This window comes from Gymnogyps californianus, chromosome 19 (assembly GCF_018139145.2).
Source record: "Gymnogyps californianus isolate 813 chromosome 19, ASM1813914v2, whole genome shotgun sequence".
In the NCBI taxonomy this organism is placed as follows: Eukaryota; Metazoa; Chordata; class Aves; order Accipitriformes; family Cathartidae; genus Gymnogyps; species Gymnogyps californianus.
The window spans coordinates 4,968,416-4,989,417 of NC_059489.1; the positions used below are offsets into that span (position 1 = coordinate 4,968,416).

At 45.6% G+C, this 21,002-nt stretch overlaps 2 protein-coding genes across 2 annotated transcripts; both read left to right on the forward strand.

Moving 5' to 3' along the window:
- Positions 1 to 187: 187 nt before the first annotated feature.
- On the forward strand, positions 188 to 6,937 carry COIL (coilin). The gene is made up of 7 exons (XM_050908578.1): positions 188 to 438; positions 1,065 to 2,259; positions 2,599 to 2,685; positions 3,747 to 3,794; positions 4,404 to 4,479; positions 5,233 to 5,321; positions 5,818 to 6,937. The coding sequence occupies exons 1-7, from the start codon at positions 188 to 190 to the stop codon at positions 5,905 to 5,907; spliced, it is 1,836 nt and encodes a 611-aa protein (XP_050764535.1). The 3' UTR covers positions 5,908 to 6,937.
- A 3,619-nt stretch (positions 6,938 to 10,556) lies between these two features.
- Positions 10,557 to 20,966, forward strand: TRIM25 (tripartite motif containing 25). Its single transcript, XM_050908358.1, has 8 exons — positions 10,557 to 11,165; positions 12,346 to 12,441; positions 13,371 to 13,604; positions 14,045 to 14,201; positions 14,832 to 14,915; positions 16,082 to 16,108; positions 16,472 to 16,567; positions 17,270 to 20,966. The coding sequence occupies exons 1-8, from the start codon at positions 10,557 to 10,559 to the stop codon at positions 17,815 to 17,817; spliced, it is 1,851 nt and encodes a 616-aa protein (XP_050764315.1). The 3' UTR covers positions 17,818 to 20,966.
- Positions 20,967 to 21,002: the final 36 nt, after the last annotated feature.

The following is a 21,002-nucleotide window of genomic DNA, read 5'->3' on the forward strand; positions in this document are numbered from 1 at the left end:
GGCAGCGCTGTCACGTGCGCAGGGACCGGACCGGAGCGGGCCGGCCCAGCCCAGCCCAGCCCCGCCCCGCCCCCAGGGGGCGCGGCCGAGGCTCGCGCGACGCCCGCCTTTTTTGTCCCGTGCGCGGCGCCGTCCCCCGGTCTCGCCGCCTCCCCCCCTCCCCGCCCCGGCCTCCTTCTCCTCCAAGATGGCGGCGGCCGGTGGCGGCCCGGTGCGGCTGCGGCTGCTCTTCGACTACCCGCCGCCGGGCAGCCCGGGCTGCGCGCTGTGCTGGCTGCTGCTGGAGCCCAGCCAGGTGCGCCTCGTCACCGACCTCGTCAGCCTCATCCGCCACAGGTTCGGCTTCAGCCGGCGGGCCCGCCTCAGCCTCTTCTTGGAGGGGGCGCTGCTGCCCCCCACCGAGAGCGCCCGCCTCGTGCGGGACAACGACTCGCTCCGGTACGGCGGGGGCTGCCCGGGACGGGGCCCGAGCTCAGCCGCCGGCAGGAGAGGGGCTCCTCGGGGCCCTCGGGCTGCGCGGCACCGGGGGGGGCGGGTCCCCTAGCAGGCTTGAAACGTGGCGCCTCGCCGCCGCACATGGACGGGGCCTGGCGGTGCCCTCCGCGGGGAACCGGAGAAGCGCCCTCGGGCCCTTCCCGCGGCTGCCCCTAGCCCAGCGGGTCCCCGGGGGGTGGAGCGGGCGCTGGGTGCTCCCATTCCCGGAAGCCCCCGGTGCCTGAGAAACCCGAGGATGTCTGAAAGGGGCTGGAGAGAGCCAAGGGGTTGGAAGTCTCCTCAAGGACAGAGGGAGAGCGCTGCCTCCCTCCCCTGAGCGCCTGCACCACCTGAGCGGGCCTTTTTAAAGAGACCTTGCAGCACCCATGTCCTCAGGTGCGGGCTCAGACTGTGAGCCTTGGTTTAGGATGTTTAGGATAGCAACCCGTGCTCTGGAGACTGCTTTCTGAACTGTCCCGTTCACAGGCAGAGCATCCCCGCTCCCAAAAGACAACCTTACCTGAGCTGCTAACATACAGGAAAAAGGTGTTAATTATGCTGAACAGTGGCTTTTTGGGTTTTTTTGACAGAGTAAAATTGGAAGAGATAGTTGCAGATGATTATGAAGAGGTAGATGATGGCTTCTCTTACACACCAAAAGAAGACAAAAAAAGGCGTAGACAAAAGCAGGAAGAGGAAGAATTTTCTAGAAATGAAGATGACAGGCATAAAAGGGAAAAGAAAAAGAATAAACATAATCCTGAGTATTCCTCTTGTAGGGAAGAGACCTCTGTAGATATTCGTGACTCTCAAAAAAGGTACAAGAAAAGAAAAAGAAAGGAAGAAGTTAGTGGAAGAAGTAGACTCACAGAAGGTAAGGAAGAGAGCTCCGCTGACCAATCTAAAAAGCTTAAAAAAACAGAGAGGGAGAAACAGTTGGCAACAAAAAAGAAGGATGAAAAGCAGACAAAGGCCGCTGCAGCAAAGATGGCTTTAGAACAGGCAAATGAGAGCTTTTCTCTAAATTCTGGTAAAAATAACACCACAAAAATCACAATACAGTCCAGAAAAAAAAGGGTGGGATCTTCAGATTCTTCCAGCACATCGTCTGACAGTGACAGCAGTGAATTTAACATAAAGCAAAATAAATCTTTCCATAAACCTGTAGTGGCAACACTTCCCAAACACAAATCCCAAGCTGCTGCAAATTCCGATGTGAAAACTGTTGTTTCTAATAAAGTGACTGTAAAGTCTAACGCTGAAAATTCCACTAAGACTGCAATTTGTAAAAATGCCAAAAAATCCCAGTCCTCTAGTTCAGATTCTGACTCGAGTACAGAGGATGAGAAAGTGGCAACAGCACAAGACAGTACTGCAAAGGAAAAGTCACTGCCTAACAATGCAGCAGCTGTAAAAACCAGTACCACCAAGGCTCCCAAAGCAAAGACCTCCTCTTCAGAGTCTGATAGTTCAGATTCAGAAACACTTGTTATTAAAAAACCTGCAGCAAATGCTGAACTGAGTAATTCCATAGTAAGAAACTGTACTAAACAGTTGCCAGCCAGTACTCAAGGACCACTTGCCAGCCCGGGTCGTGGAAGGGGGCGTGGAACAGGAGAGGATAACTTCTGGAGAGGACCTAGGGGCCGTGGGTTTCGTGGGATGATGAGGGGCCAAGGCCGTGGGAGAGGAGCAAACCCTGGCTTCTTCTATAACTACAGCAGTGAAGGCCAGAAACAGAGGCAGTTAAATGAAGCTGCGACAAACACTTCCGTTCTTGTCCAGGTGAGTGACTTAACGCAGTCATAGGTCACCTTTCTCTTGTAGCTTTAACTATACAAAAAACGTATAGGATGAGAGTAATTCGTAAAAGCAGAAATGGATTAGTAGGATAAAGGTTGATCTTAACTTAGTAAATGTGATAGATACTCTTATCTCCATTTAGCAGCCTGAGGAAGTGTTTATGAAACAATATTTAAGTGATTGTATTATATATCTCAAAACAAAGCACTCTGATACGTACCTTTTCTCAGAACTTCTTACAATCTATACAGCATAAACATTGTCTTCTGTTTTATTAATAATACAGTAATTAAATCAATGGGTTTACTGTTTGTTTCACAGAATCCTGTGGAGGTCCCCAAGAGAGACTATAGTGTGTTACCTCTTCTAGCTGCTCCACCACAAGTGGGAGAAAAAATTGCCTTTAAGGTAAAGAACTTGTGAAATACTGAATGTTAGTGGGCTAAAATTGTTTAATTTGGGCCACTGTAAGTTTTGCAGGACATGCTACAGATAGCATAGTCCTGACAAGGAAAAGCTTACACTGAAGAACTTAATGTTACATTGGTCTGGGACCGTTATCCTGGAAGCATAAGAGTTAGGAAGTAGTCTTTGTCCTACTTATTTGTTCTTTTTTAAAAATTTTGTTTTAAACTTAAGCAAATGGTTCAGCACACATCTTTTGTCTAATGTTTGTAGCTATCTCTGAAAGCGTTCACTCCTCTCTTGCTGTCTTTCTAACCTAATAGTTTCCCATACAACAGAAACTGTTACGGTTTCTGTTGATGACTAAAAAATTCTTTTGTTGTAAAGTCTTGACTTTGATTTTTACAAAGGTTTGGAGCATGTGCATAAGTTAAATGCATTTCTTCAGATTTCCTATTTTTGTATAACACAAACAAATGTTTTCTCCACTGTCATTTCAGTGTGAATTTCCATGTACATTTGTACAATGACTCTCTTAGCTAGCAGACAAGTCAGTTCACAGATAATAGAATTTTCTGGCTGCACCTTCACAAAGTCTCTCTCTCTCTCTACCATGGGCATATTTTCAAGGTTTATGTGTAAAGAATGCCAGAAAGAAGCATGTTACCCCTCTCTTTCAACATGCAAGGAAAGTCAGCATTAAAATTAGATGCTATAAAAAGAAGAAAAAAAAAGTCTATGTTACTTCTCTCTCTAGTGTTTCTACAATATTATTGCAAATCGTACCATACAAATAATTACACTTCACTGCAAGATAAAAAAGTAAATGAAAATGAAATCACTGCAGTTGAGGAGACTGGGATCCATCTCCCTGATCTCCTCTCACAGCCTGACCTGAACGGAAATCCCTTGGAGCAGTGAGTCCTGGAAGACTACCTGGGACTGTGATCGGCATCAGGATCCAGGAGTGGGAGACTTGGTTCTTGCACTTTCCTCTTGCTGGATATAGGTGGCATCATCAAGGATCAGGAAAAGTTGTAATTTATTTGTATTTCTTTCAACAGCGCTTGGAACTAACTGAAAATTACAGTCCTGAAGTTTCAGACTATAAGGTACTGTTTGTCTTTCCTCCCTTAATTCACTCACAAAACTATTGTAGGTGAGGTAAGGCTTAAATATTTTGAGGTTGTGCAGTGTCTCTCTTCTCGTCCAGTTGACTCCACAGGCTATTCCTGGTGCAGGAGTGAAAATGAAAACTCTAGAACCCAAAACTAATCGAAAATTTGAAAGGTGTAGCCATTATTTAAAAAAACCCACAAACATTATTAATGATCGTTAATATTTTAGAGATGACAAAAAATGCAGGCCTTCAAGTAGAAAAATGTAGCTGTATTCAAGTCTACGCTGTTTGAAGTCAAGGCTAAGACTTGAAACTGGTGCAAATAAAATTTTGTAGCTACTTCAAATAACTTGGTTTCTGGATAAGTGCTGATTTAAATTACAAGGATGGTGACAATGAATAACTTTGGTTTATTGGTGCCAGTAACTGCAGATTGCTGAGCTTTAATACTTTGCAGATTTTATACACAGAGAGAGAAAAATGTGACAGACAGATATACTTCCTCTAACCGTGATCAAGTACCACAGTGGTTGTAAATATGGAATAGTTACCCAGTGCTGAACTGTATCTTATCTGGTTCTTTTCTTGTTGCTTTATGAAGGAAGGGAAAATAATCAGTTGGAATGCTGATAAAAAACAGATCGAGCTTGAGATCCTTTCGTCATCAGCAGGACAACGTATGTACCCTGGGACACTAAATGCTTGTTGTCATGTGCATCACTTGGAAAACAGCTAGTCCGAGGCACACTTCATGTTTCAGGAGTATTTCCAATTCCTCAGGTTCCTTCTCAACACACCCCTCCCCTCCTCGCTCCCTCCCCAAAAAGTCTATTTAAATGGAGGAGTTCTAACACTTGCTAGTTGTATTGAAGATGCTCATAGGTATTTACAAAATGAAATTAATCCAGTCAGTATGAGTAGTCAGTAACTCATCTTTACTGTGGTTTCATTTCCTGAAAAAATTAAAATCATTATATGGAATTACAGAGAAAATTTCAGATCATCATGCCGTTCTTTGCGACGTCAATGAAGCCACTGTCTTCAGTGGATGTGGAACTGAGTCCGTGCAATGACGAAGTGCGCTTCAGAGACCTGAAACTATGAATGTTTCTGAAACTGAATGTGTATACTGCAGTTGCCATTTAAGCCAGAATTAATGAATCATCATACGAGCATTTTTCTCAAATTTAGGCAGCATATTGTTGATTAACTTCTGCATGCATATACTCATATTAGATAATTACCTTAATTTTGGTGTGTAGTAGTCAGTTCCACCTCAGATTTTTTTGTTACAATTATGAACCCAAACGCCCAACTCAAAAAAAAAAACCCAAAACCAAACTGGTTTTGATTAGCTTTCTAAATATGGTAAACATCTAAACTTTTTTGTTTATAGTTAATGGAGTTGCTTGTTTCTTTGTTTTTTTAAGTTGCTAAAGAGCCAGGGAAATTTGATCTGGTTTACCAATCTGCAGATGGAGCAGAACTGATAGAGTACGCTGTTCCTCAGGATACAAAGGTATGTGGGTGTCCTGTTTTGAAGCCTGTTACAAGTTCTGCATAGCTGATACCTGCCCTGCTTTATGACTCCGTTCATCTCAGTGAGATTCCCCTGATTAAAATAAATGGAAGCAAAAATAATTGTTCCTTTCTAGCAAGAATGTGCATGATTACAAGATAAGACTTGCATGTTATTCAATTAACTAGGTTCAAAACCAGTCATCAAACCATGTAACTTTTTGTTTTGGCTAATAAAATAAACAATATCATGTCTAGATAGAGTATCCGTTCTTACAAGTTTATTCATTTCACGCACTGTTTTTCTTACCTGCATCTTTCCTTACCCAGGACGTCAGGCAGGTTGAGGTTCATCAAGGTCGGTGAATCACGGGAAGGATCTGTGATCTTTGTTCAGTAGTGCTGTTGTTCAAGCCTAGACAAAGCATAACGTAGGAGAAGTTGCATCTGCCTGTGTAGCTTGTACATGCTAAGTATTGTCTGTGTTTTGTTTTCAGATAACTGAAAGTTGGGATGCACTGATAGAGCCAAGACTGATTGTTGAGCCTCCAGTTAATGGATCCAGCATTGAAAATGGAACAATCTAAGATGTGAACAAATGTAAATAATTGTATGGACTTGTTTTGTGAAATGCTGCCTTCTAGTTCTGAGGGCAGCAGATGCACTGGTGGATATTTTTAATAAATGGTTTTAAAAAGAAACTATGCCAAAAGAAAAACACTTTTTTCTTAGGATATGTTTTTATGTAATACAGGAATACTTTGTTATAGGAAGTCTTTAATATAGATCTGTTGGGGTTTTTTTCTTAATAGAAGCTTAATAACAATTTTTATATCCTACTGCTGTGAGCTGCAGAACTGGAATGGTTTGATCAAAAAGATAAAATATGACCTTGTACTGTCAGTCACTCCACGTAAATGTCTGGGTTTGGCTAGAGCCGTGTAAGTGCCATACAGAGGTAGCTTGCTGTAAGGATAATTAAAAACAACATTTAAAAATGAAATATAAATATTGTTGATGTGCACATCTCTTCCTCTACAGCTGCAGAGCATGATACAAATGCCATGACCTTGCAGTTATTTACAGGGTTCACCTGAACATGTCAAGAAAAGCTTGTGGATTTCAACTTCTGTAATTTTGAGAGGCAGATAAATAGTATTGGTAACTGTCAACTTTGCCTAGAACCAGTGGAATATAACATGAATCCCTGGCAAAATTGTGTCCCAGTGTGGTAATCTGCGTAGGCTCTGAAAACCTGTTTGTTTGTTTTGAAGCAAACCCTTTCGCCCTTTAAGTGCTGAAGTTTCTGTGCTGCCTTTCTTCTTTCCTTCCCAATACCAGAATGGGTCGCCAGGTGGTGGCAGTGCGCCTCACTGACATCTCTGCTGATCACTAGCATTGAGGTAGCACCTCCTACCCATGTCCTACTTGCATCTTGGCAAGTCTTATAGTTTAAGATAATCCCTGTCCCGGGCAGTTGACTCTTAAACAGAAGACATGAAAACAAAAAAAACCCCTAGATACAAACAAATACCTGAAAAATTGTACATCACGGTTTAGCTAACATGTACTCTGACTAGTGCATGATTACATTAAAATATTACACACCTTTGCATTATCCCTATTAAAATGTCTTGCTTGTGAAGGCATCATTTTTATATGAGTAAAACTAATTTGTGTATTGTGGTTCTCTTTGCCATTATTTTATGTTAGAATTTGTTTTTTAGAGAAATGGACAGTTAGTGTCATGCGTGGATATTCTTGCAAACTGAACAAAAAGAAAATTCTAGACACTCTAGCACAGTCATGCTGAGACATTTGGGATTAATGGAAAGATTTTTTTCTAAAGGAAATTGTTAATTTTGAATTCTTATGAAATTGCAAAAGCTAAATGCAAGTATTTCACAGCATTTTAGAGCAGGATTCACCTCTTGTTCCATTGCCTACAGTGCATTTTGGCTATAAATTAAATGGATAGAGAGTCCCTCTGGCTGTGACGAACAGATGATGGTTGAAAACAAATACACCCCAGAGAAAGGATGTTTTGAAGATTAAAATCTTGAGTTTTATTTATCCGTTGTTATGATGTTAGGGTGTAACTACTGTTTCAATGCACAATTTAAATCAAATCAAGTCAATGCAGTCTGATGGAGCTGGCTGGCTGCCCTTCCTGTCGCGCCCAGACGCCTTCTCTTGACAGAGCCACGCACAAGGTTCCTCGTATGTGGGGAGCGGGGCAGGGCTGGGGTGCTACACGGGCGAGAAATGCGGAACAGGACAGACTGCACATGAATCCCAGAGGGAGCTGGTGATGCTCTAAACAAACCCCTCTTGCTTGCTTTCTGTCCCTAGAGTTGTGGGGTCACTGGTGAGCCCCTTTGCTGGGGCAGCCCCAGCTGTCAGTCACAGGGGCTCCTTGCCACCCTCCTCTGGGCAATTTAGCATTATGGGTTTGTTTAAAAATCCTGTTAAAATTTTTTTGACAAATTCTAGTCTCATGACTCAAAATGCGAGGATGTGTTGGAGCTAGCAAGCTACGGTCCCGCATGCACAACACGCTGTAGGCCTACAGACACGATGAGCACCTGCAGCTAGAGGCTGGCAGCCAGAAGCTGCTGAGCAGATCTTAAAAGACCTGGAAGTTTGCTGCTGGGACTACAGACCGTGCAAAAATACACACAGTCAGTGTCAGAGCTTTAGGAATTTGGGGTCATTTATAATTTTGATGGGAAAACCGTACCTACTTAAGCCACGTTGAATATTAAATCCAAAAAAGTCAAAGAGTATCAGAACACTCATCTCGATGTTTGCTCAGCCACATGCACACGAGGAACAATTCATTCTGCTGTGCTTCTAACTTCCTGCTCAGACTCTGAGTGGCACTTTGCATCTGCAATATCTGGGTAAAGGGTTAGATTTAGTTCAGAACCACATGAAGAAGTTCTCAAGTAACTGCAAGGAAGCAAAGAGAGCAGTAACTTCAGCAGCTATTTAAAGGGTAAAATTCTTCAGTAATTTTTAATGTTAAACATTATTGTTTTTTAGACAACAGGAGTGGCTGGGCTTACTCAAAACAGAATTTCAAGCCTTCTTTGACAATGGAGCACTTCTTAAATTGCTAATCTGAGCTCTAAACATCCTGTGTTCTGCTCCAGAAGCAAAAGCTACAATTGTGAGGGTGCATATTTACCCTTTATATTTGCATACCTTTGTCTGCATCAGTAGACACTAGATGAGTGCTGCAGAAAATACAGTGAAGGTGCTGAGCTTTTGAAAGATGACAGTGGCTTAGTCCAGATAAGCCCAGGAAGAAGTGCTTCGTTCACCTATAGAAAAATAAGAAATGTAAACATTAACAGCTGCTCTTTGGTCCCATCTCTGGTAACACACACAACACAGCTCTGTAAGAACGTTCCTTTGCAGTCACTGTCAACCACCACCTCTCAGGTACCCTCAGGTGTTCCCATCCCCTCTGACAGCAGTTAGGAAGTCCTGATCTGCATATCTCAACAACGCTGTAAATAACAGTGGAGCCACGCCCGTCTCCTAGAAACTCTTCCACCCTCAAGCAGATTACACACGTGATCCCTGAACTTTCGCTCCTCTGTCAAAGCCATGGCAGCTCTGAACACCTCCTGTTGTCCTTTCTGCACCATTACTAAGCAGTGGCTCAGAGCCTGTGACACACGACCTCTCCCTGGTTCATCCTGACGGAGTATTATGAGACTGGAGCAGATTATTGATGTAGGTAGAAGGCAACATTACCTGTATAATGCAGGTTTACAATGACCATTCAGATTTAATTTAGTCTTCCAAAAGAACTGGCTAGGAATTTATTTCAAAGCACTAATTATAACAGACGAACCACCATTGCCTCTTTTGAGTGCTTTGTATGATTCCTGAACATTTTTGGAAGTCTCTGAGGAGTAACGGCAACACAGAAACCCCACAATTGCCTGCCAATACTTTTTTAACAACATCAAAAGGAACATCAGCAGTTCTCCACACTAGGTGTCCTTTGGCCACTGGAAATGCAGTTGAGAGCAGACGGCTTCTTCCACTGCAGACCACCAGGCTCTGTTTCAATTCTTGGAGGGGTCACAGACTTTGTGCCAGGCTGCTCCATTTCATCCATGCTGCCAGTGTCAGTGGAGAAGCACAGAGGGCACCGAGGAAGTCCCTGGGACACCAGCAGACAAGGCAGAAGAGGGAGCAGGAAGAGGCCACTGGAAGAATTTGGAGTCGTTAGTTACAAAAGGAGCAGTTGCACACACTGCTATTCAGCATCCAATGTTTCTGTTAAAATGGCAATTATTCAACAGTTAGATTGAGGGAAAAAAAGGAAGTTTGAGGAAGTATCTTCTGTTGAGATGGCTTCCACATTCACAGTGCAGTAACCTGTGTGCTTTAAAAACACCGGGTTGACAACAGCTTGTTTGATCTTCAACAGCCAGGTTAACCATAGCTCAGAGGAAAGCAGCCAGGGCTGGTGGCACCTTGGCCCTGTGCACGGCGGGAGCTGGGCTTCACACGTTTACTTGGCCTCAAGCACACGGTTGCGGGCAGCGGTGACAAGGCAGGCAGCTGCCAGACGGTGCTGGAGTGTCCGGAGTTCTCTTTTTGTCCGGTTTTGGGACGGGAGCGGGGCAGCCGGGAGGCAGCGCTCCCCGCCGCAGTGGGGCTGGCAGTCCGGGTGGGCGTTCGCATCTTGATATTCTTCACTCTGGTTCAGAAACCAAACCTGAGACCTCCCGATGGGTGACCGCCCGGGCACAGCGGCTGCGATGGGGGACACTGCCCTGGCCTCCCCCCCACTCGGGACCTCCAGCGGGACGGGGGCACCCCGGGGCCGTTCTGCCTCCACCCGAGTCACGGGCAGCCGCCCTCGCGCCTAGGTCCACCCACGGCCCCGCGCGTGGAAGGCGGCTGAGCTCACACCCCCCCCCGGGGGGAGGCGGCCCCGGGGGCTGAGAGCGGCCGCGCCCGCGGCGTCCCCGTCCCGCGGGGGCAAGAGCCGGGAGCGGCCCCGGTGCCGCCGGCCGGGGCCGGGGCGGGGCGGGAGGCGCCGGAGCCGCCACGCTGGCGGCCCCGGGGCGGGCGGCTCCTGGGGCGCCGCGAGCGGTCGGTGCCGGAGCTGCCGCCCCTCCCGCCGGGGCGGGGACAGGGCGCGTAGATTCCCGGAAAGCCCCAGCTCCAGTTTCGTTTCTGGCGTTTCGGGGCAGCGGCAGCCGCGGCGATGGCGGCGATGGCCCGGTCGCCGTCGGAGCCGGGCCTGGCGGGGCTGGAGGAGGACCTGACCTGCTCCATCTGCCTCTGCCTCTTCAGCAGCCCCGTGACGGTGCCCTGCGGGCACAACTTCTGCGCCTCCTGCCTGGAGCTCTCCTGGGCCGGGCTGTCGGGGAACTTCAGCTGCCCGCAGTGCCGGGCCACCTTCGCGGGCCGCCCGCAGCTGCAGAAGAACACGGTGCTGTGCCGGGTGGTGGAGCAGCTCCAGGGCTGCGCCGGGGCCGGGGCCGAGGAGGAGGAGGAAGCGGCGGGGTGCCGGGCGGAGGTGTCCCCCGTCTACTGCGATACCTGCCTGCAGGCGCCCGCCGTGCAGACCTGCCTGACCTGCACCGCCTCCTTCTGCTCCGAGCACCTGCGGCCGCACCAGGACAGCCCCGCCTTCCGCGACCACCAGCTCTGCCCGCCCGTGCGCGACCTGCAGCAGCGCAAGTGCCCGCAGCACAACAAGCTCTTCGAGTTCTTCTGCAGCCAGCACGGCAGCTGCATCTGCTCCCTCTGCCTCCTCGGGCACAAGCTGTGTCACACCAGCCCCCTCCAGGTGGCCAAAGCCAACGCCGAGGTGAGCGGCCGGGGCAGGCGGGGGCGGCCGGCTCTCTCCAGGGCTGGAGCTCCCTCCGAGGGGCACCCCGGAGCTCCCCTTCGCTCCCCCGGGGGCTGGTGGGTCCCTGGGTGCTGGGGTCGTGGGCTGTGGAGTGCCGGGGGGAGGCTGGACCAAGGCTTGGACTGCAAATCTCACGCCTGGCCTTGGCAAACCGTTATCTGCCCTCCAACGCACGCTCGAGTGCGTCTTCAGAGTCGTTCCTTGCGTTTTCCTCCTCTCTTCAAGATGGTGCTCCAAGGGTCTGGGAAGGCGCTGTCAGGGAGTTGACTGCCAGCTCCTGTCTTGGGCTGGGCTGACTGGCGAGGCCTCCTGCCTCTGTGGGTGTCACCCCCAACACCGACCCTCCTCTGCTGCTCGCTGTACGGGGTTCACTGCGTGGCCTGACCACAGGCTGACCAAGGGACTGTAGACAGACACTGCTCTGTGTACGTTCTTAAGAAGCAAACAATTATAAAAGTCGCCTAGGGAGATCTCTAGCACATGGATAAAAGCCAGGAGGAGGTTCTCCACAGAGTAGAAGGGAAGGAAACCTGGCCCAGAAGGAAACCTGGCCTTCGTATCTTACAGCGCAGCTGAAAATCAGAGGATAGATGAGTAAAGCACACTTGAAAAATTTAGGTGGCCAAACTCCCATCTGTTTGGCGAGCGTGTATACTGTTTACCCTCAGAAGTCCTCCCTGATTTAGCTTAGCAGCATCTTGAACTAAAGGAATAGGTAATTCACATCTGAGCAATAAAATTCTCAATTAAAATGAGAGGGGTGAACAGTAGTGTTAACCTAGTGCCCAAAGTCCAACCTGAGAGCTAATGTAAAGTTTATTCTTAGCACTGGGAACTGCTGCGCTGATGAAGGCACTCAGTCCTTATCAAGGGAGTGGATTAACAGTGTGCATCTTGCTGTTGGGAGATGTGGAGGTGCAGGGAGGGTGCCAGCTCCACAAGCTACACGTGCAGGAGAGTACTTTTACATCCTCTAAGGTTTAAGGAATAGTAGGTTTTAAACCAATAGTACTAAATGCTTATAATGGTTATTTAAAACTTTCTGTAAATACGATTCTTACTCCAGTAAGCATGACCCAACTGAGAGCAGACATGGCAACTGCTTCTCTGAAATACTTTCTGATGTCTTCTATTGCAGTTGGTGCTGAAGAAGAGGCTGATGGAGCTGCATCATCAGGGTGAAAGAGCTGCTCGGGCGATGAACACTGTGAAAACAAACCAAAGCCAAGCTGCTGTAAGTGGGTAACTCTTCAAAATGCTGTCAGGTTGCTTGGCGTACGCTGGCCACTGCGTGCTGTTGATGCTTGTACTCTTGTGACACCGGCTGTAGTATTGAGATTGCATTGGCAGGAGAAGACGTTCTTGGGAAGGAACAGAAAAGAGGCGTTTTGGCAGAGCCAGGCAGCTCCGTGGGAGATGGGAGTAAACCAGCCACTGTGCAAGGGTTTTATACCCGCACGTGCTGGCACACCCGACCCATAATGCGGCTCAAACCCATCCTTTCCTGTTGCACCAGAAAGCATGTGTCCGTGCAGCCCAAGCTAAAGGATTAGTGAGCTGTAGTGGCTGCGCCAGTGCAGACATTTGGCGTGGCTCTTCCCCATAAATTACCACAACTAATCCTTGCTCTTAGCTGATGATCGGGGTTGCTGTTTGTGCTGTCAGCTAGATCAGGTCCGTCTCACTTGTACCATCCTTTCTGAACCGAGTGGTAGAGACCAAGAAACTGAAAAGCCACTGGGGCAGCACTTCTGTGCTCCTCTGGAACATCTCTTGGAGAACCGGGAATAACTTTGTATTAACCAGAGATGCCACATCTCGGAGGCAGAAACAGCTACAGCCGTGCAAGTGGGTGTGCGGTGTCCAAGCTGGCGGCGGCACAGCCCCGTCCCAGTGCTGGTAACCGCTAGATGGCACGGCTGGCCTGGCCTCTGCCCGGCAGCCCCTGCAGCAGGGATCTGGAGACCGAGAATTGCCCTGATTCCTTGGGAGTAAATGAGTTTTCTTTCCAAACTACGTGGAAATACATAGCTTTTCTATTGCCTGTTTCAAGTAATTGAAGCCTACGTGTTCCTCAAAGGCTTCTTGTAGTAGTAGCAGTCAGTACTCTATCCGCAAACTGTTCTTTTGAAACCAGTGTCTGTCTGTTCTTGTCTGCTCCAGGAGACAGCTTCCAAAAAGAAAGATTTGATCAGAAGTGAGTTTTCAGAAATTAAAGCTTTAACTGAAGAAAGAGAAAATCAGACCTTGAAAATAATTGCAGATGAAGAAAAAAGAGTTTCCAATAAGTTTGATTATATTTATGGTATTCTGGGAAGTAAGAAGAATGAAATTCAGTCTCTCAGAGACCAGATTGAGATGGCACTGACTGAAGGTGATGACGTTCTGTTTTTGAAGGTAATATGTCCTTTAAATGCGAATCCAATTCTTCATGTTTCTAGAATGCAGAATCACAAAAACCTGCTGTGGTAGTCCTGCTCTCCAGACACTTTCAGTCAAATGGTAATGCAGTCGTGTGCAAGAACCTGCTATAAAAAGATGTTCTGATAAGTACAGTAGTGTCAATGAAAGAGTGCTGAAATGAAGTGGTGTCTGGTAACCCCCCCAATTCAGCCACTACCTCTGCCACAAGCAGAGGGGCCGGTGGATGAGAGAACTCATCTCCATGAGGTGTTGCAGCTCCATGCTGTGATGCCGTCTAGTAGATCTTTCTCGTTGCTTCAAATATCGGTTGAGAATTAATGCAAAAACCCCACCCCATTTGAAGTAATTTGATTGTATTTTTCTCTGTCTGCTTACAAGGTGGTCTGCATGAGATCTTCCATTTGTCGTTTCAGAGAGCAACAGCACTGCAACAAACATCAACAAAAGATGCTTTCGTTCCTGTAATTGAAATGGACCAAAACTTGATACATTCCACTCTTCAGTCTGTCATTAACCTTAAAGACATTGTGAAACTGTCAGTGACTCCGTGTAGGGAGAAAAGAGCAGAAGGTACTGTATCACTGGGAGAATTGGCATTTTCTACCTTCGCTTTGAGCTCAAATGAGGAATCTTCCCCCTCCAATCCAAATATCATTTAAAAAGAAATAGTGCAGCAAATACAGTTGGTTAATATAAATTGTGTCTTCCAACTTCTGCAGTCCTTCATTTCCATGCAAAAATGCTACAATGTGGGCTAGACTAGGAGAAAAAATGTACCAGTGTCTCTTCACTTTTATCTGTACTTGGCTAAGCTGATGAGTATCATGATACTATGTCCTTCTGGCACAGCTCAGCCTTTATTCCTTACAGTAACCTATGTTTTTATTATGTAGCAGGGTTGGATGCAGTTAGGATGTGGATTTGAGGGGAGACGTAAAACACTATAGAGTGATAGGACCGTGGTTACCCAACGGTAAAGGTGCTGATCATGTAAGTGTTGTAGAACAAAGCCCTACTTACTGGGTTAAGCAGAAGTATCTTTTGGAGTGGGACATGGGTATCTTCTATGCAGTTTCCATCTCTGCCGAGTATCACTTAAGTTCTATTCACATAACTGAAAAAAAAGATTGAAAAATGTCCTCGCTAATGCATTCCTGTTCCTGGCAATACAAACGATAATGTAAAATACTGCCATTGCAGCAAAACTGACACCTGGGAAAACTAAGCCCCCTCCAGCAGCTTCTCCAAACAAAACCTTTGTTGGAAAAAAGCCTCCAGGACCACGTAAGTACTAAAGAACATCATCCTCTCCTAACTATGGTTTTACCATTAAATAAGAATTCAGGCAGTTACTGAGGAGCTGTTTGCTGTAGCGGTGATGCAGTAATTATCTGTAGTGAGCACTTTGGCAGGGGAAGGGGAGGGTGTTTGGGGCTATTTAGTGATGGGTGCCTTGCGAGCTGTAAAGCAGCAAACTGCACAGATACGATGGTGCGTTAGCCTCAGTATGTGCCTGTAGGGGTGTCAGTGGAGGCTGTAAAGCACAGCAGAGCCTCCCCACCCTCTGGTTCTTGCAGGTCTTTTTTCATTTGTACTAAACATCTGTTGGCTTGTTTGGTGGATTTGTATGTATTGAATTCTGCTTATGAGCTGTTAATGTTCTGGTTTCCCCCCGCCCCGCCCCAGAGCATACCCACAAAGAGAAAATCCTTCACCAAGCTCAAGCCACTTGGCAGGTGGAGGCAGATACCAGTATGTGGTGATTAATAGTAGCCTTACTCAAACATTTTGCTGGCCACGTCTTGCCTACAGTCTAAGGCTGGGGTGATGGAGACAGTCTTCATGGCAGGTTATACTGGGGCCTTTCAGTGTGGTTTTGTGAAGATACTGGTATTAATGCAGCGCTCTAGCCTGTTTGGAAGATCTTCCATATTCTCTTTTTGAAATAAATCCAAGTATTAAGAAACTACTACTGTTACTTCCACTGAGCTCTTGACACATGGTCCTTTCCATTCACAAGTCCTCGGTGTGAAGCGCTCAGCGGGGTCTGTTGGGGATGCTGGAGTTGAACGGACTTGTAGCTCCTGTTGCTGCACTACAAGTTCTGTTGTAAAAAGAAAAGGAATAGTCTATGTGCCCATGGGAACAGGCTTATTACCACTTGCCCTAACACACTGCATCCTGGAGTAGAGATGAAGCTCCTTCCAGGCTTATGACCCTGTGAAATAGGAAGCAAATAGTAGGTTGTGCTTCACGTATAGCTTTCCAGTATGGGTGTATTTGTACATGGCTTCAACATGATGGACCATCAGCTTTATCTGCTGCTGCTGCAGCTTCACAAGAGCTGTGATGACGGTGTTACAGCTGGCATAGTCTCTATCAGTGGCTTTTCAGTCTCAGTAGAACTCACAGTTCACTTTTTCTTTTTTTTTTTCCTCCCCCCCCTCCAGAGGAGAAAAAGAAACCTGTTAAAGTTGGTGAGTCTAAACTTTCAGCATACTTATTCTAATTTTCATTGACTGCTCTTCAAATAAGTAGATGGTCACTAGTGTTGGCATATTAAGCAAAAGTTCAACTTTTGCTCTGAGAAGGCTCTTACTAGTCACTGTGAGAGCGATCAAGCACTGAAAGAGGTTGCCCGGGGACAACAGGGGATTTTCAAAACTTGACAAGAGAGTGAGCAACCTGTGCTAATATTGAAGTTAACCCTGCGTGGAGCAGGAGGCTAAAGCAGAAAACCTCTAGAGGTCCACTCCAACCTGAGTGTGTCTGTGATGGTGTGTTAAACATGCAGGGTTTCTTCCCAACTGGCCAAACTCCCTTTTCTTCTGTCGACACAGCACCAACCGTGGGAACAGCAAATGCTGCAGCTGCCGTTTCAACTAAAGAGCTTATTGACAGCTTTCTGAAGAAATCCAGAGAGGAGCTTTTGCAGTGTAAGACACCCAACGTTACACTATTTAAAGATGAACTTTGCACTTACTGCACTGGTGTTATGTGCCCTCTGTAGTTATCTGACACAAATACTTTTGAAGGGGTTTAGTTAGCTTAGTAGGTTATCAACTGGTTGTTACAAATGAAGGAAACTTTTGGAGGAAAAGGGGGCAGGAGGTTTCTAAGTGGTTCTTTTGCCAGATGAATCAATTTTATCTTCGGTATTCATGTATCTTTACAAAGGTAAATGAAGTTTTCTCTGTAATGGCTTTGGTTTCGCCCAAAATGACTGCATTAGGATAGCCTAGAAATACGACGTAACACACTGGATTTTTCTTTGAAATGAAATGCAGGCTTTTGTGCGAGCCCACGATGGCTTAAGATATTATACCAGATGGTATACAATATGGTATACCTTTCACTGCCAGATCGGCAATCCTCTTCTTCTGCCAGCATATATTTGGGTGGTGAAGGAATCCCATGGGGCTGCAGGAAGGAAGGAAACTTGCCCTCCGTTTGCCTGCTGTGTAACACAGAGCTGCAGTTGAACCCAGCAGCTATTACTGTGGCCCTAAGAACTGCCTGCGCTGTGGAGGAGAGCAGAGCAGGGAGATAAACACGCATAGGAACAAGTGCCTAGGCAGGACAGTATAAATAGAAGCGCGTTACTCTTCAGTACCTTCAAACAATTCATGTCATTGCAGATGCTGCTAACATCACGCTGGATTACAACACAGCTCATAACAAAGTGATTCTGTCTGAGAGATATACCAGGATGTCTGTCTCAGACACCCCGCTGAATTATAACCACCACCCTCAGCGCTTCACCGATTGTTTCCAAGTGCTGGGGTTCCAGTGCTTCAAGAGAGGCATCCACTACTGGGAAGTGGAACTGCAGCAGAACAACTTCTGTGGCATTGGCATCTGCTACGGCAGCATGGAGCGGCAGGGGCCAGAGAGCCGTCTGGGGAGGAACAGCAGTTCTTGGTGTATTGAGTGGTTTAATTCCAAAATATCGTCCTGGCATAATGATGTTGAAAAGTGCTTACCCAGTGTGAAGGCTACCAAGATTGGTGTGCTGCTCCACTGCGAGGGAGGGTTTGTGATTTTCATGGCTGTTGGGGAGAAGCATAACTTGATCTATAAATTCAAAACCCAGTTTACTGAAGCCTTGTACCCTGCCTTCTGGTTATTTTCCAGTGGCACTGTTCTCTCTCTCTGCGAAATGCAACAGTCTCGTATCTTAATTTAGTTCGCCTAAGTACTTACATGCAGATAATCAGTCCTGCAGCAACTCTTTGTATGTCTTAGACTCAGAAGTCTCGAAGATTGTTTGTTTGAGACGAAAATTATTAGCTCTTTTAAGCAGTTTGGGAAATCCGCTGATTCTTTGGTCTGAATTGCTAAACCCTTTAGACAGTGATTTAGTAAAACATTGATAGTAAATGATGAAAGGTTTTGCAAAGACCTTGATTGTCCTTGTAAAAGCAAAGTTATGATACAAACCATTGTTAAATGTCTTCAGTAGCTGCTGTGGCTTCTATGGTTTGCTGTAAAGGATCCCCAGAATTAATTTTCAGGTCTAAATGTGTTTCACAGGTAGCAATAACACCATTGAGAATGAAACAGGAAGAATTCCTTGACAAATTCAGGTTCCAGGCTTTGAAGTAGGTCTCAGTGTTGCCTTTTTCTCTATATGCAGACTGTTGTCCATAGTTAGGATTTGCAATACACGTGTTCTCAGTGTATGACTCCATGAGATGGTACAGAATGGACTATTAAAATCGGTAAGTTCAGGTCTTACGATGCTAAGTTATAAAAGCCACTATGACAAATCTCATCAGAATGGAAATGCAGAGACTTGTAGAGTTGATGGATAAGAAATGGTGTCAGAATCACCAGGAAATAAATTACATTGACACACAGACTGGGAATACACCAGAGAGTCTTCAGGAAGACATCCTGCAGAGCAGCAGTGTGCACCCTGTAATAATATAGTTTGTGGGATGAAGCATTCTGTCTCATGTTCTGACCCAGAACATGCTTCACATCTTCACACTGAAGGCTCTTCCATGTGGTTTTTTTTGTGTGCTGAGTTCAGGGAGTGCATTTTTGGCTTGCACAGGGAGCATAAATGTGCTGTTCACTTAAAGCAGGGTCTCCTGTCATAAAGCTTTTCCTCTTCGTGAGGCGGGATATTCCCTGCTGGTGTATCTCTAGTTGTTCAGGTGGTAGAAACTGAATTTGCTACACGTTATTGGAACTCTTGATTTGAGGAGTCTCAAGACAGTGTGCACAGTACCTAGAAAATGCTGTTTCCTCTCCGCCTGAAGCCTGCGGGCAGACACGTGAGTCTTTTGAAACATACAGGGGATTGGCACAAAGGAGAATATATGTCCATTCCCACTGGGATGGATTTTTAACTCTCCTGGTGTTCTTTCCTTTGGGTTGTGGTATGTCCTCAGAAGTCCTTGCCACGTACAGAGGAATCTGTACTTCTGCATTTCTTACAACTTTAAAACAGTCAGTAGGCAATCAAGGTATTTGGATCTCATAATTATTGGGCCTGTATCTTGTTGATGCCCCTGGACTTACTGTGCTAGCTCTTATTTCTTGTAGTAGCCCATGAAGAACAGGGAAACTCACACAAGGAACTTCCTGGACTTTGATTTGTAAAACTCCCCTTGGTGAAGTAACACACAAAGCTACTGCCGGCACTTTGGAATGGAATTGTTAGAAGGCTCAGAAGAACCTCTGTGACTGTGTTTCACATTAGCCAAAGTGCTTTAGAGAGAGACTTGCAGGAATTCAGGCTTGGTGTCTCTATTTTTACTTGGTTTGTAAACTCTTACAAGGATAGCATAAATCTGATAAGACGCTTCCATTTCTTTGGCCAGAACAGGATATGGAATCGATGGTGGACCTAAAAGTGCCATGGCTGTCTTTGGAGTAGTTGTACTGCCTCAGGGGTCTCAGCTTTCCAAAGCACAGTCAGCACTAAAATTACCAAACTAAGCAGAACACTTCAGAAGGCGCAGGAGGAGGATGTGTCCTGCTAGGAGCCAACAATGAATGCAAAACTTTTTTTTTCTGCACTTCCAGTTTTTCAGCAGTGAGGGACAAGAGCAGTTTCCTCTGAGAAACCCTGTCCCTTTAGCTGCTTGGCTGTGCCACAGGGCTGCAGATCCACTCGGCAGGGTGCTGAAGGAGTACTCTGTCCCCTTGTTCATGGGGAAAAAAGTGCTCCGGCAGTTTGTGTAGTGGAGAAAGTCCACGTTTTCTATTGCTTGCTCCTTGACTTTAAAGGGGTGTTAATATTAACCTCTAAGTCTATGGGCTTCTTTAGCCATAGTCTGGAGTGATACTCAAGCAAAGTAAAGGAGAGCTCTTATTCTGCCGCGTTGGACAAGGTGGGATTCTTTAAATGTGACATTGGTGTATGACCAACAGTACATAACACATGAAGTGTTCCGGATTACCACAGGCAGTGAAACAAGCCTGCTGCTGTATTCCTGATTCTCTTTTTTTGTTTGTTTTCTTTTGTGCTATGAATGACTAGAAATGATAGAATGAATTTCTGTTAAGTTGGAATGAAATGAGAAATGCGTAACTGAATTGTTGCACTTCTGAAAACTGTTATTTTGGTTAGCTTCAGATATCTTGGTTATATCGAAACATTGGGGTGATACAACATTAGAAAAAAATACTAGTTACAGCGTGATAAATAACGGTTCAAAAGCCTCTTCAACACAACTGAAGTGTTTTTACTCAGCCAGTAATTATCAAAGCTGTACTGGTTTTAATACAAAATGTAGATACAAGCATGTGTTTTAATTATACTTTTTAATACTATAAAGAACCCAACTTCTTATCCAGTCTAGAAAAAGAACTAATTCTGGTGTTAATAAAGCCATGAGGATGTGGAATGATTTGCACATTAACGTACAAGTGAGAGTAAATGGAGAAACGCTTGCCCACTGAAAATACACTGATCTGTCTAAGTTTAATCCTTTCTTCAATGAAAAATCAGTAAAATACTGCAGTTAGAAAAATAAATGCCTATGTAATTATAAACCTGCTGATTGTACTGATATCAGCTATGTACTTCAATACATATACTATGACACATCTATATGAAATAACACAGCTAGACATCCTTGTCAGGGCAATAGATACAGATTTTATGCCATCTGTTTTATGACTGTGCTGTAACTGTTTTAGAAGTTGACTGTTGTTGATCTTTTCAGCTATAAAATGAATGAATTGTGGTATTTTGAATTCAATAAATATTCATGGTAAACCCTAACTCTAAATGGTTTGTACTGTGCTCAAAGTTGAAGCAAGCAGTAACGAAGGCAGAAATAAAGATGCTATAGTGTACAAATAACAGGGCTTTTACTGCATAACTCACTAAGTTATACAAGAACTGGGGAAGAG